At 34.7% G+C, this 13075-nt stretch overlaps 3 protein-coding genes across 4 annotated transcripts in view; 2 read left to right on the forward strand and 1 right to left on the reverse strand.

Moving 5' to 3' along the window:
* LOC116350715 overlaps window positions 1–5453 on the forward strand; it is a 31515-nt gene extending 26062 nt beyond the window's left edge. For both annotated transcript variants that reach the window (XM_031782619.1, XM_031782620.1), the window contains 3 exons: window positions 3295–3780; window positions 3933–4536; window positions 4625–5453. In XM_031782619.1, the coding sequence (XP_031638479.1) occupies window positions 3295–3780; window positions 3933–4536; window positions 4625–5244 (1710 nt within the window). In that variant the 3' untranslated portion in view covers window positions 5245–5453. The remainder of the gene's footprint in view (window positions 1–3294; window positions 3781–3932; window positions 4537–4624) is intronic.
* Window positions 5454–7728: 2275 nt separating this feature from the next.
* On the reverse strand, window positions 7729–10685 carry LOC116350786 (membrane-associated tyrosine- and threonine-specific cdc2-inhibitory kinase). Its single transcript, XM_031782723.1, has 6 exons — window positions 10156–10685; window positions 9408–10079; window positions 9129–9327; window positions 8914–9059; window positions 8470–8840; window positions 7729–8389 (listed from the first exon to the last, which is right to left on the reverse strand). Exons 1-6 carry the CDS (start codon window positions 10222–10224, stop codon window positions 8290–8292), a joined length of 1557 nt encoding a protein of 518 aa, XP_031638583.1. The 5' UTR covers window positions 10225–10685; the 3' UTR covers window positions 7729–8289.
* A 153-nt stretch (window positions 10686–10838) lies between these two features.
* On the forward strand, window positions 10839–12757 carry LOC116350787 (mitochondrial import inner membrane translocase subunit TIM50-C). Its single transcript, XM_031782724.1, has 6 exons — window positions 10839–11128; window positions 11254–11416; window positions 11501–11789; window positions 11855–11957; window positions 12153–12413; window positions 12478–12757. The coding sequence occupies exons 1-6, from the start codon at window positions 10966–10968 to the stop codon at window positions 12669–12671; spliced, it is 1173 nt and encodes a 390-aa protein (XP_031638584.1). The 5' UTR covers window positions 10839–10965; the 3' UTR covers window positions 12672–12757.
* Window positions 12758–13075: the final 318 nt, after the last annotated feature.

Below are 13075 nucleotides of genomic sequence, written 5' to 3' on the forward strand. Positions count from 1 at the left end.
GTGTGTGTGTGTGTGTGCAAAATAAACAAAAAAAGTGACACGTAAAGAAGACGAAATAAAATTCAGCACAAACACATATTCAATCGAATCAATTGATATGCAAAACTTTGTGGAAATGAAAGAAAGAATCGCTTAAAGAATGCTTAACCTTTTCGATAGAAAAGTGAGTGTCTTCTCGCGTCAAAACTCTTCTAATATGCAAATTGGACTCGTAAAGTGAATGTTCCAAAAGAGCTTATCTATCTTTTTATTTCGTTGTTTTTTTTTTTGTGTGTGTCGTGCTCATATGCTAGTTCTTGTTTCCATTCGAAGGACTGTGTGAACAGTGAACACACTAATAGAAATTGTTTAAACAGAACCGACAACGTTTTCAGCAAGACAATTGATTCATTGTTTAGCATTATAGAGTTGAAATTGAAAAGCACACTGAACCTTGTCTTTAATCTATATATTCGCTTGCCGGCGAACAAAAACAATCACTTTCGCTAAAAAAAAAGTGGAGAAAATTGTGTTTTTCATTTTGTTGGTGGTGGACGGTATTTTTGTTTTACTTTATTTTTCTCATGTTTTCGAATAGACACTTAATCAGATTTGACCCATAAAATGCTTACAAATTATACGTGTTACAAACAAGTCATGAAAATCATCATGCTTTTGTGCAATTATGGTGCAAATTTTAAGTACATGACGCCGCCATGGATACAAAACAGACATTTTATCAGCTCTTTTATTTTCAGTTACCGATACGATCCAGAGCAAGTACTCACGACACACGAATTTGCATTACATGTGGGCACATATGAGCCATTATTCTTTTTTTTCATTGAGTTGAATTCTCGATTTCAAACACAATTCCTACTCATAAGTCACTTAATATCCGGTTTGCATTTCGTCAACTGTCTCTTTTGCATCACGATGTTTGCGTGTTTTTTTACGTGCGATCATTTCTGCTACAATTGTAGAAAAAAGACAGCCTATCATAAGTGAACCAATAATATCATACGTATCATTAATATTATTATTTGTTCAGTGTGTTATATTTGTGGTGGCATATAATTAGGCGAAAGTTGGATGCGGTTAACCACAGTCATTAGTTTTATGATATAAATATATTTTTCAATTGTCTCTTTTTTCTGTGTGTTTTACCGATGTTAAATATATTTGTGCGAATTCCAAAAACAATTACCCGCTCGCAAAACTCCTTATCCGCTTTATTTATAAATAAATTTCACCGACTTTTGCCAAGATTTACATATGCATATGAAACTCATAAATATTCCAGCCTCATGTACGTTGCTTAACAATTTGATATTATCAAGACATGAAATTTTACCAAATATCTTATATGTAAAATGAAAAAATCTTTCGAAAAAATCGTGCAATTCATTTTGTTGGGTGTTTCGCGTTTATTTTCATTGTTTGTGTTTTGACACATGTATAACGTTGCTGCTTTTCCCATTTGCAATGTCGGCTCGACTGCATTTAATTAAAATGGCCAGCATCTCATCAGAAAATCATCTGAATTTTGATATCTTAACAAATGTTTCGGAACGGTTGTGAAAAGTGTTTACTTTTCCTTTAGCTGAAAGCCGATTCTGTCTCCGTTTTCTGCTCTGTAATTTATTTGTCGCTTTCCGCGCACCGCATCGCATTGTGCAGTGCTCAGATGAAAACGTTCGCGGTCCGTTCTTAATTGATAATGATACGGACACTGCCATGAAGTGAGCTACTTTTTTTTCCAATTCGATGATGAATGAGGGATAAAGAAAGAGTGAGATGCCAGTCTAGTGTGCAAGAGAGGTGTTGTAGCGTTTCTTTTTCGACGAGCTTTCTTTTGCTACACAAATACTGTAGATGGTAACTGGAATTTTCGTAAACGCACTGCAATTTCAAGCAAAAAAAGAAGAAGAAAAAGAAAAGAGTCAGAACATAGAGCGTATTGTATGGCAGACAGTAAAAGCCAATGAAACCGGTTGCCAACAGTACAGCAGCGTACTTTTTATTATTGCTGAAACGTTGTTTTGTCTGTATTTATCAATTCGAGTTCCAGAATAACATCATCCACAAGAATGATATGTGTAACAAGTGTGTTCAGTTTTAGTTGACGTTGTATCTAGTCGCTGAGAATTCAGAAAGTAGGTTTGAAAAAGACGGATTTTTTATTTGTTTCTTTGTTTGAAATTCAAATGATATTGAACACATTTTTATCGTCACCTGGAAGATTTGCAACGATGCTGCAAGGTGCAGCCAATCCATTTTTGTTTTTATTTTACTTCATGCACTTGATTGGTTTGGCTAAAAACGATTTTAACGGTATCGATCGTACAAAATTTGCACATCATTTGCATCATAACAATTGGCTCACAACCCAAATTGAACATAAATGGCGAACATTTCACTAGTTTTATTGATTGGGATCTTGTCTATATTGATTCACATACAGATTTGAATGAAATGGAAAAACAGCCAAATTGATTTTAACGGAAAAAGTAAAACGAATTGTTCAACTAATTCAATCGCCAAGAAGAAAAAAATCCAAGAAAAACGTGTTCCGTATCGCATCGTTGAAGTTTAAGAAAGACATGGAAAATAGACACACAAAGAGAAAAACAATACAAAGCACATGTCTCGTGTTCGTGTTTTCATGTGCACCATTTTTTTCAAGCTTGAGTTGATGATATGCGATTTCATGTATTAATCATGGTGGATAAACATGCATCGTTACTAAAACTGAACACTAAAAACAAAAAACAAATATCCAACAAATAATGAAAGAAATAATCGAAACCAATAGCTTCACGAAAAAAGCATATAAAGAAAAGAAACAATTTTCAACAACCTGGATGATAGGCTTATAAAAAAAACTGTGCCAGTGGATCGATCAAGCATGTGTGTGCATATGAGCAAATTACTGCAAGAAATTTCGCTTGGCTTGTGTAGCGCGAAGAGTGAGTGAACGTACGTACGAACAAGACGAGAAAAACAGAACAGACACGGAAAATATTATGCGCTCAGAGGAATGTTAGAATCGAAGCAAAACTCGTATATATGAAACATTCAGAGTCGTGAATTGGTCTATTTTTCTGATGGCATTCTGAATTCTTTATTGATTCAACTTAAGTCAGCTTGATTTGGTTTCAATTTATCATTTACTGTGTACAAGCTGCGAATTTGCTCCATATAAATTGCATGATTGATATATGACTGAGAGGATGATGATCGCCGGCATGTTTATGGAAATTGTTTTACTCATGTATGTTCTCGTTTTATTTTATTTTTTTATTTTGAACACAGAATGTTAACAGTGACGCTCCAATTGATTCGTCGGCATTACCGCTAGAGCACAGATCTGTCTATGGTCCACCAGCGCTTCAATCACCAATTTATGGAGCACCACCCCAAATACCCGAACATCAAGTAGCACAAAACGAAGTGTCGGACGAACAATGGCCACTCGGTGCGCCAAACGACAGTCCACAAATCAAAAATCTACAAGTTCAGTGCGAAAAGACACACATGCGTGTCAATATCGAGTTCGATCGTCCGTTTTACGGAATGATTTTCTCAAAAGGATACTACAGCGATGGTCATTGTGTTCACATGAAACCAGGCAGCGGACATTTGAGTGCAACATTTGAAATTTTCTTGAACAGTTGCGGCATGAGCAGTTCGGCCAATCACAATGCTCAACAATTTGGTGCTCCAACACCATCAGGCAGCTACGTTGAAAACACCATCATTATCCAATACGATCCCTATGTACAAGAAGTTTGGGATCAGGTATGTTGTTTATTTTTCTATTTGAAGTTAAAAAAACAAAACAAAAATACGTAATATATGTAATTTTTTATCGATTCATTAAACATTAATTTGATTTGTAAGCTATAATTTGAAATGATTAATCTATAATAATGAAATCGTTTTGAATGCAGGCCCGTAAATTGCGTTGTACATGGTACGATTTCTATGAAAAACAAGTCGCTTTCCGACCATTCCAAGTGGATATGATGCACGCTGTTACCGCCAATTTCTTGGGCGATAACCTACAATGTTGGATGCAAATTCAAGTCGGCAAAGGACCATGGGCATCCGAAGTATCGGGAATTGTGAAAATTGGTCAAACAATGACCATGGTATTGGCGATTAAAGATGATGAAAATAAATTCGATATGCTTGTACGTAACTGTGTTGCTCATGATGGTAAACGTGCTCCAATTCAGTTGGTCGATCAAAATGGTTGCGTCACACGGCCAAAGATTATGAGTAAATTCCAGAAAATTAAAAACTTTGGACCATCAGCGTCGGTTGTGTCGTTCGCATACTTCCAAGCTTTCAAATTCCCAGACTCGATGAATGTACATTTCCAATGTGTAATTCAAGTATGCCGATACAATTGCCCGGAACCAAAATGCGCCCCAACGCTTGGCGGTGAATTCGGTTTGGCCGGTTTGAGCTCCGAATACGGTTTGCCATCATCAGAATACGGTTTGCCACCAGCCGCTTATCCAGATCCAAGACATCCAGCTGATGCTTCAGGTAAACTATTAGAGGAAATTATTCTATTATTTTCATCGCAATTTTCTTTTCATAACCATTTATTTTCTTCAAATCATTTGCTAACTAGGCGCATACTCCGAGAATCAACAAGAAATTGTACCGCCACCGCAAGCACAATCAACCTCCGAAAATATCAATAAAATTGACTCACCACCAAAACGTGACGAAATTCATTTGCCACCGCCACCACCACCAGGCCACTCTGGTTACAGTACCGTCAAACGAAAGGATGACTTGGATGCTGAGGCAAATGGTAACTTGGCCACAATTGGCGGACGACCACGATCGGTTGAAGGATTAGACGATTTGCGTGGCGTTCGAAGACGCCGTGAAACAATGGAAATCGTTGTCAAACCAAAGGTCTACAAACGTGCTGCACAAGAAATGACCGATGTCAATACTAGTCGTGTGATTCAAGTGGTCGCTCCTGGCGACGTTAATTTCGCTTTGAATAATAACAATGTAGCTAACAACGATACAGTTGTTGTACAAGCGCGAACAGTAGACGCTGAAACGATATGTATGTCAGTGCCAAGTTTCGTTGGCGGTTTAGTTATGTTACTTTTAGTATTAGCAATTGCTTCATTAGTAGCCGCATTTTTGTTTGTGCGCGTACGGCATTTTGATCGCAAAGGTATGACGATCCCACGACATGGATTCATCAATGAATTCATGAAAGTCAATTAAATCACAAAATGAGAGAGACAAAAAAATGTATACGGAAAAATTTAGGAAAAATTACATTGAACAATTCAATTGACAAGACAACGCAAATCAACGAAACAGATCGATAGATGAAAAAAAAAAAAACAACGGACGTACCTTACTATGTGACACTGGAAATGTGTTATAGCAAATGCTATGACACTGCTTCGATGTTACCTCATCAAAAAAAACGCGAGACAAAAACAAAACAAAACGACAAATATATCTTTGGTCTGTTCATCCAACGGACTAACTTGCATAACTTCATCACTTTTCAAAGTGGTCTTATGATAAGTTATTTATTCTTACCAAACGACAATTCTTCACGATTTCATTCAATTATTTTTTATAAAATCAGGTGAAGCCGCACCGAAACTAGAAAAATAATTGCTATGACGGTTAATTGAAGGCAAACTTTCAACCAACACCGAACAAAATTAACTTTTTTTTATTTCAATATCATTGTCATCGATTCCAAGATCAAAAATGGAACGCATAAAAAAAATTCAAGTTAATTTAGCCCAGTGGCAGGTGTAATCCAATCACCATCTTTATTCAAACTGAACATCACACACACTATTTTCTATTTTCTTAATTTTTTCCTATCTTCGTGCATCCCTCATCTCTGTCCTGACCGACTTATTTATTTATGACTCTATTTATTTTATTTTCTCTTTTATTTATTTCTTTTCTGAAATCTATCAGTTTCTGAAAAATGACCGTTCGAAAATAAGTTTTGAGGTAAAATAGACGCTCGTGGGTGTGCGTGTACGCGCGCACACAAGAAAAAAAAAGAAGAAACAAACACACGATATCACTTTTGTTAGATAAAACTAGAGCATATATAGCTTTTGTACTAATTCGCAAATACTACGGCCTGAATCAAAGAAGTGGTCAAGTTATCAAGTTATAATGACACAACATAAAAATGCAATAAATATCAGAAAGTCTGTCCAAAGTATATAAGAGTGACATTTTATTGGCTAGAAAAGTGTATCAGTTTTAAGTTCGATAAAAACACACATACACACACAGACAATGCCTTGAAAAATTAAAATGTTTATTTTCTTTTAGCTGGCAAGTTTCGTATTTTCATCATGATATCAATTGCTTCGTATATTTATTTTCGTAATGCACAAATTGCTTTGAAATACACTTTTCAGAATGTCAATAAAAAATATTTTATCCAATATAGAATGTGGCCGATTTATAAAATCAATGTAGCCACGGAATAGTAATTTCGGTTTAAAGAAAAAAAAAACACAGACATAGCGCACTTCCAGCATCAAGAAAAAACAAAAAATATATAAATCTTCCACCAAAAAATGAGCTGATTTTTTAAAAGCACACATCACTCAAGTCACTCAACTATACATAAGGTATTAAGGAAGAAAGACACAGTTTTACTTAATGAGAGCGCCTATCTCCAATTTATCAAGTGAGAAACGAATGAATATGTAAATATATATCGACGAAACAAAAAAAAGAACAATTATTATGATTTAAACATTTATTGATTCGATGTAATGTTAACGTTAAATTTATTATTAAAAAAGATTAGAAAGTATAATAAAAATAAAGAAAAACCACACATTGATAAAACCAGCTTGGATGCGTTTTATTTTTTTTTTAATTGTTGTCTTAAAAACCATTTCAAAACAAAAATGATACAGTTTGCGTGGGTTCATTTCCAACCAATAACGTTGTTGCATATGCTATGGCAAAGATAGCACATGAAGGTGAAATTCCTTGAAGAGTTCTCGGTGTTTTGAATTCGATGCCCAGATTTTTTGGACACAGTTTTTAAATGTCTATCATTCAGTCTGTTGAACTGTGAACTATCGTACACCTCGACCTTCTGAGTTGACTCACGATAATATATACCAATTTCATGCCCTTCCTTCGTAGGGTTACCTACAAGCATTCATCACAATGAAAGAAAGAATATGAACCATACAATCGCACACGTTATACTTGGTAAGTGGTAAGTGTCGAAATTAGTTATTTCGTTAAGCTCATAATTGTGAAGGGACAAATTCAGAGTATTGCTCAGCGATGCTGCCATCCACAGCATATTAAAATATCTTGCTGAGAATGCGTCGTCCGTCGCATGCGAATGTACGTAGCAGTTTATACATCACAGCGAACAAGAATGAATGCATTGTTCTCTTCAAGATTATCTCACTCAAAATATTCAAACGATTGTATAGAGAACAATGCATGTATTGTTGTTCGCGGTGATGAAATAACTGCTGCGTACCTTCGCATGCGATGGACGATGCATTTTCAGCAAGATATTTTAATATGCTGTGGATGGCAGCAGCGCTGAGCAATACTCTGGACAAATTCACTAGTTTTTCCCATCCGTTACAAAATATATTGTCTGCTATTCATGTGCACTCTACACGCCTGGATTTAAAAAGAAAAGGCGAATTTTCATCAAATAAATATTAAAACACGTTTGAATTGTTTCAGATCAATTTGATTATCTTTATTAGTGTTTTTATATAAATGGTAAATTTCCTTCCGAATTTTATCACAAAAATAATGAACAAAATTGTATATAAAATATTTTTAAAAAAACTTGTATAAAGGCATTTTCAATCCAGTTTTCTGTACATGAAACCATATTATTCAATAAGAAGGAAAAATCATTCTCTCTTTTCGCCGTGATTTAGTTTTAATAGATTAAAAAAAGACAACGCATTCTATCGTATTAAATACCGGGCGTGTCAAAAAATATTTATATTTTAAACAACTCTGTATTTGTTCAACAGCATTCGAATGAAATGTGTTGATTGTTTGATTTTGTTTTCTTGTCTTTTGTCTTGGGAATAAATGCTAATAATTAGTATAACTACAAATGCATTTGTGCGTATTTGGTGGGTTACAAAATTAGTATGATTAATATGTCGCTGTAATTATTTGTCCCATGACTCGTTTTTTCCCTACTGACGTATTGTATATTCCTCCATCGAATAGCCATTTATTTTTTTGGCCCATTTTTATTTCGATTTCCATTGTAATTCAATCCGATTCATCGGAACAGTCGAATAGTTTCTTCCCCCTGAGCGACGATGCTCCGTTTACCATTGATTCACTAGGACGACTGTCACTATCATCGAACCTGCTGAGACAAAATGTTAATTCATTAATTTAAACGAATAATCAATAAAATCTGAGTGGATAATTTTGTGATGTTCTTACACCAGGCTAGTTCTGGATATTTCCATACGGCTACGCCGAAAACTACCATGTGAATTATAATGATTCAATGGCGTTGAATTTACAATCAATGATTCGGGTGGTTTACCATATGACCGATTCATACTAGACCGATTACTCGGTGAATCTTCAAAATCAATTTCCGAATCGTCCAAACGCAAGAATGAGTCATCTGATGTCTGTTGAACGGCAATCGTTGGTGCTGTTGGCGTTGATGTCAATGCTATATTGAGTGGCTGATTCGGTTTTTTGAGATGCTTCAATTTGAAAATGGAGAACAGCGATACCAATAGGTTCATTATGTAGATTTTCAGTATGTGCCATAGGCTTAATACTTTTCTGGTACATTTTTTCTATAAAAATAAAAGACAATGTATTATTTGATATTGGAAGATAAACAAAACTAAACAACAAAAGACAACTTACGATTTTTGTAAAAGGCTTCATCAAACGACGACGCCTTAGTATTTTCTTGATTTCTGGAACCGCCAGCAATGTATCAACATCAGGTCTCTGTTCTGCTCGTGGATGCATCATTGATTTTATAACGTTTTGGAAATCTACCGACAAATCTATTGATAAAACAATTTGATTAGTCCATCCATTAAAAAAAAATTAAATCATTCGTTGATTTAACTTACGTCGAAGGAAATGATCAGGCACTGTTCCGCTTCTCAGCGCATGCCACAAATATCCATTTTTCGGTAGTTCGAGTCGTGAGGAAAGTTCCAGTATGGTAATGCCAAGACTGAATATGTCAGCTGCTTTTGTAAATTTATGTTCGAGCGTTTCAGGTGCAATGTATCTGCAATCGCCCTCAGATGAATTTATCAAATTTGGCTGAAATCACAAATATTTCACACAATTAATATCGAAAACATTTGTCAAAACATACAAACATTTTAAAAGTTAACACTTACGGCACGAAGATCGGCAACCAAACCGAAATCACCGAGTTTACATACATTATCTTCGCTTATCATGATATTCTCTAGTTTTATATCTAAATGTATCAGATTTTGGTCGTGTAACGCCTTTAGTGCCAGTAATAAATCCACCAAAATGTTCAAGACCTCTGTTTCACTGAGTGCGTCACTCCTTTGCATGACATACGTTTCCAAATTGCATTTACACAGTTCCAGCTGCATATACAATAAATCATTTTGTTCCCAAGCTTTGTGCAATGTGATGCAGTTTTCATGTTCGCTAAATTGTTCGTATCGTCGAACCTCTTCGATACGTTCCTGTCGTGATGTTTCACCCCGATATAATTGTAGTGATTTTTTAACCGCATACAATTGGCCATCCTCTTTGCTACGCACTTTAAATACTTCTCCGAATGAACCTTCTCCAAGTCGATCGACCACTTCAAAACACTGTTCAAAATAGGATTCACGTAAACTTGGCCGATACACTGAATTGGTTAGTGACGATTCACTCGATAGGGAGTTGCTGGCACTGTAGTTATTTTGTCGAAATGAAATTGCATGCGGAATGGAATGATTTAAACTGCGATTGTAACTGGAATCCATTTGTTTTTGATTGAGTTTTGGTGGTCGCTTTCGTGAACGTAATCCATCATTTTGTGATCTCTGTCGTTTGAACAAAGAAAATGTTTGTTAAATGGGTTTCAATTGAAATGTTTGCAATTGTGTTCTTTGGACTTACCTGCTTAAATGCTCTTTGATCCCCATACTCAAGTTCAGGTAGCGGCAGCAAATTTTTCGATGACATCATGTTTGTCTTCAACGTTTTTGGTTGAAACGAGGAAATTATTTACAAAAATAAAAAAAACGGAGTTGTTTTGTTTCTTTAAAATTTCCTTAAATTCTATTTAATTATAAATAAACATCGTGATTTGAGGTTATGTTTTCGGTTTCTGTTCAGCTTAATACACTATTTAATATATTTTGTTTTTTGAATTTTATTATGATTTTGGTTCACATTCTAAGTATTTGGCGATGTCAAAACTTTAAAAGTCTTTTTAATTCATTTATTTTTCACATGAATTTAGTTTATTTTACTTGAACAAATATTAAAACGAAAATGTTAACTGCGCAGACATGATAGCTAACAAAAAAATAAAATAAATAAATAACAAAGTGATAGAGCAGTAGATGTAGTTGTACAACTGTTTTTTTTTTCCTTTCTTTCGATTTGAAAATGTCAGTCGCGTCACTTTCACATTTGTATTCACTGCGTAATGACGTTTTAACGATTATTTTCAAGTTTCGTTCGTGTTTAATGCGTCGCAGATACACATGATGTTTGTGTGTTGTATGTTGTCGGCCCTGACAGTTGCTTGAGTACGTTCCAGCTGTCATTCATACCCGAATGCTGTGTATGTGTGTGTGTGTCTTTCTAAGTACTCATGGTTTGGCAATGTGACATAAAAAGACATCAATCCGAAAAACTATTGTGAAATAAAGTGAAAATTAAATAAGAAAAAGGGTTACGATTTAAGCTGGAAACGGCAAAATGAGCCTAAGGTGTTCTACTTCATTATTGACGAGGCTTCGATCTTTGCCACAAATTAGAAATTATTTTAATTCACACCATATTTTACACAAAAATCGGCACCAATTAACCAGTTCAACATCATTCAATACATTTAGACATTATTGTAATCCTGCGTCAAAAGGTGAGGTTAGAATTAGAAATATTTTTTTTTCTTTTATTCAATTTTAAAAGATAAATATTTGATGAAATTTATTTGACATTGTTATGAATTAATATCCATGTGAAAATTCCGATTCATTCGTAAAGGAGATGGAAATGAAACAAAAAAACCGACACAAATTCTCTCAACATTGTTTCCACAAACATCACCCACGGTGAATGCAGAGCCTGACATTCATGAGAAAAGGAAACAAGAGGAACAAGATGAAAAAAAAGAGCAGGAACAATCGTGGAAACGAATGAAATTAGGGTATTCTATAAGTTTTGTTTTCTCACATTCTTCCGTTCCAATCACCGTCTTTATTAACGATGATATTTGATTATTTTTTTCAAGTTTCTATGTGTTCGGTGTATCAACTGTTATAGGTGCTGTATGGGTTGTTGTGGATTTGGGTGCACCTGAAAAGGATTCGGACGGTCGTGTAATCGAAGATGAGTTTAGCATTTTACCATTGCCAAAGCAATACCTAAAACGAATGTGGAAATCGCTTACATATTACCAAAAAATTATACAAGAACCGTCACGCGAAAAACTACTGCCAGATCCACTGAAACCACCTTACTATCAACCAAAATATACACTCGTTCTTGAGATGAAAGATGTATTAGTACATCCTGACTGGGTAAGCATCGGTTGCACATTTTAGTCAATCTTCAGAACTTTCTAATGTTTTTTTCGTGATTTTAGACATATAAAACTGGATGGCGATTCAAGAAACGCCCCGGCGTTGACTCATTCCTTGAACAATTGGCCAGAGATTATGAAATTGTTGTTTATACAGCGGACCAAGGTATGACACATCTCGCATGATTTAAATTTAAAAAAAAAAACATTTTGCGCGTGAATAATATTTCACCATATTTGATAAAATTTCGTTAAAATGTCCACATATCAAACAGATTTGAAAAACTTAAGGAAAAAAAATAATATGTTAATGAACAAAATTCTATAAAATAAAAAATTTCTTCGTAATTATTGAAATCAGGCATGACGGTCTTCCCAATTCTGGATGCACTCGATCCAAAAGGATTTATTATGTACAGATTAGTGCGAGATGCAACCCACTTTGTGGATGGTCATCACGTTAAAAACTTAGACAACTTGAATCGAGATCTGAAGAGAGTTATTGTTATTGACTGGGATCCAAATTCGACAAAACTGCATCCAGAAAATACGTTCCATGTGGAACGATGGAATGGCAACGATGATGATTTATCACTGTTGGAACTTGTTTCATTTTTGAAGAGTAAGTTAAAACCATTTATTAATGGTGACATCACAATCAACCATGATTTATTTGTTCTTTCCAGCCGTCTCAAGTGCTGATGTCGATGATGTCCGTGATGTTCTACAGTACTACAAACAATTCGACAATCCATTAGCGAAATTCAAAGAAAATCAACAAATTTTGTTACAACAAATGCAGGAGAGAGAATTGGAAGAGAAAAATGCACCACCTTCGCCGGTGAAAAAGTGGACACCATCTTTTCTTGGGCGCAAATAAATGAAAACACAAAAATAATCTAACGCAATTTAATTGTACAAATTCAAAAACTTTATAAAGTAACTAAAACACACATCAATTAGACACATCTTTTCAGTTGATTTCTTATTTTCTTTTTACAAACTATTCATATTAGTTTATAATAGCAATTTTTAGTCATCATAACAAGTGAATATTGTTTTTACGCCAAGCGAAACAAATTCATTTGTGAATTACAAGAAAATATTACATATAATGAAATAAAGAGAGCAATTAATTTCGTTTAATTCAATTTCAACTATTCACTTTTTGTTGTAAAGAGAATTTCTTCTATTCGGGACTATTTTTATGTTGCCAGAAGTTGCATCGATCAAAAAAATGCATCAATTAGTAATCTAATTCTATCATGTCTGTGAACCAGAATG

This window comes from Contarinia nasturtii, unplaced genomic scaffold (assembly GCF_009176525.2).
Source record: "Contarinia nasturtii isolate CC-2019 unplaced genomic scaffold, AAFC_CNas_1.1 Cnas_scaffold_4311, whole genome shotgun sequence".
NCBI classification, from domain to species: domain Eukaryota; kingdom Metazoa; phylum Arthropoda; class Insecta; order Diptera; family Cecidomyiidae; genus Contarinia; species Contarinia nasturtii.

Bases quoted from the DNA above. Each gene is read 5' to 3' on its own strand.
- LOC116350786 (XM_031782723.1), bottom strand. From the start codon at position 10,224: ATGATGTCATCGAAAAATTTGCTGCCGCTACCTGAACTTGAGTATGGG. The intron at 10,080-10,155 runs GTAAGTCCAAAG...TTCAAACGACAG, and splicing joins ATCAAAGAGCATTTAAGCAG to AGATCACAAAATGATGGATT. The intron at 8,841-8,913 runs GTAAGTTGTCTT...TTATTTTTATAG, and splicing joins TGAAGCCTTTTACAAAAATC to AAAAAATGTACCAGAAAAGT.
- LOC116350787 (XM_031782724.1), top strand. From the start codon at position 10,966: ATGAGCCTAAGGTGTTCTACTTCATTATTGACGAGGCTTCGATCTTTG. The intron at 11,790-11,854 runs GTAAGCATCGGT...TCGTGATTTTAG, and splicing joins TATTAGTACATCCTGACTGG to ACATATAAAACTGGATGGCG. The intron at 12,414-12,477 runs GTAAGTTAAAAC...TGTTCTTTCCAG, and splicing joins ACTTGTTTCATTTTTGAAGA to CCGTCTCAAGTGCTGATGTC.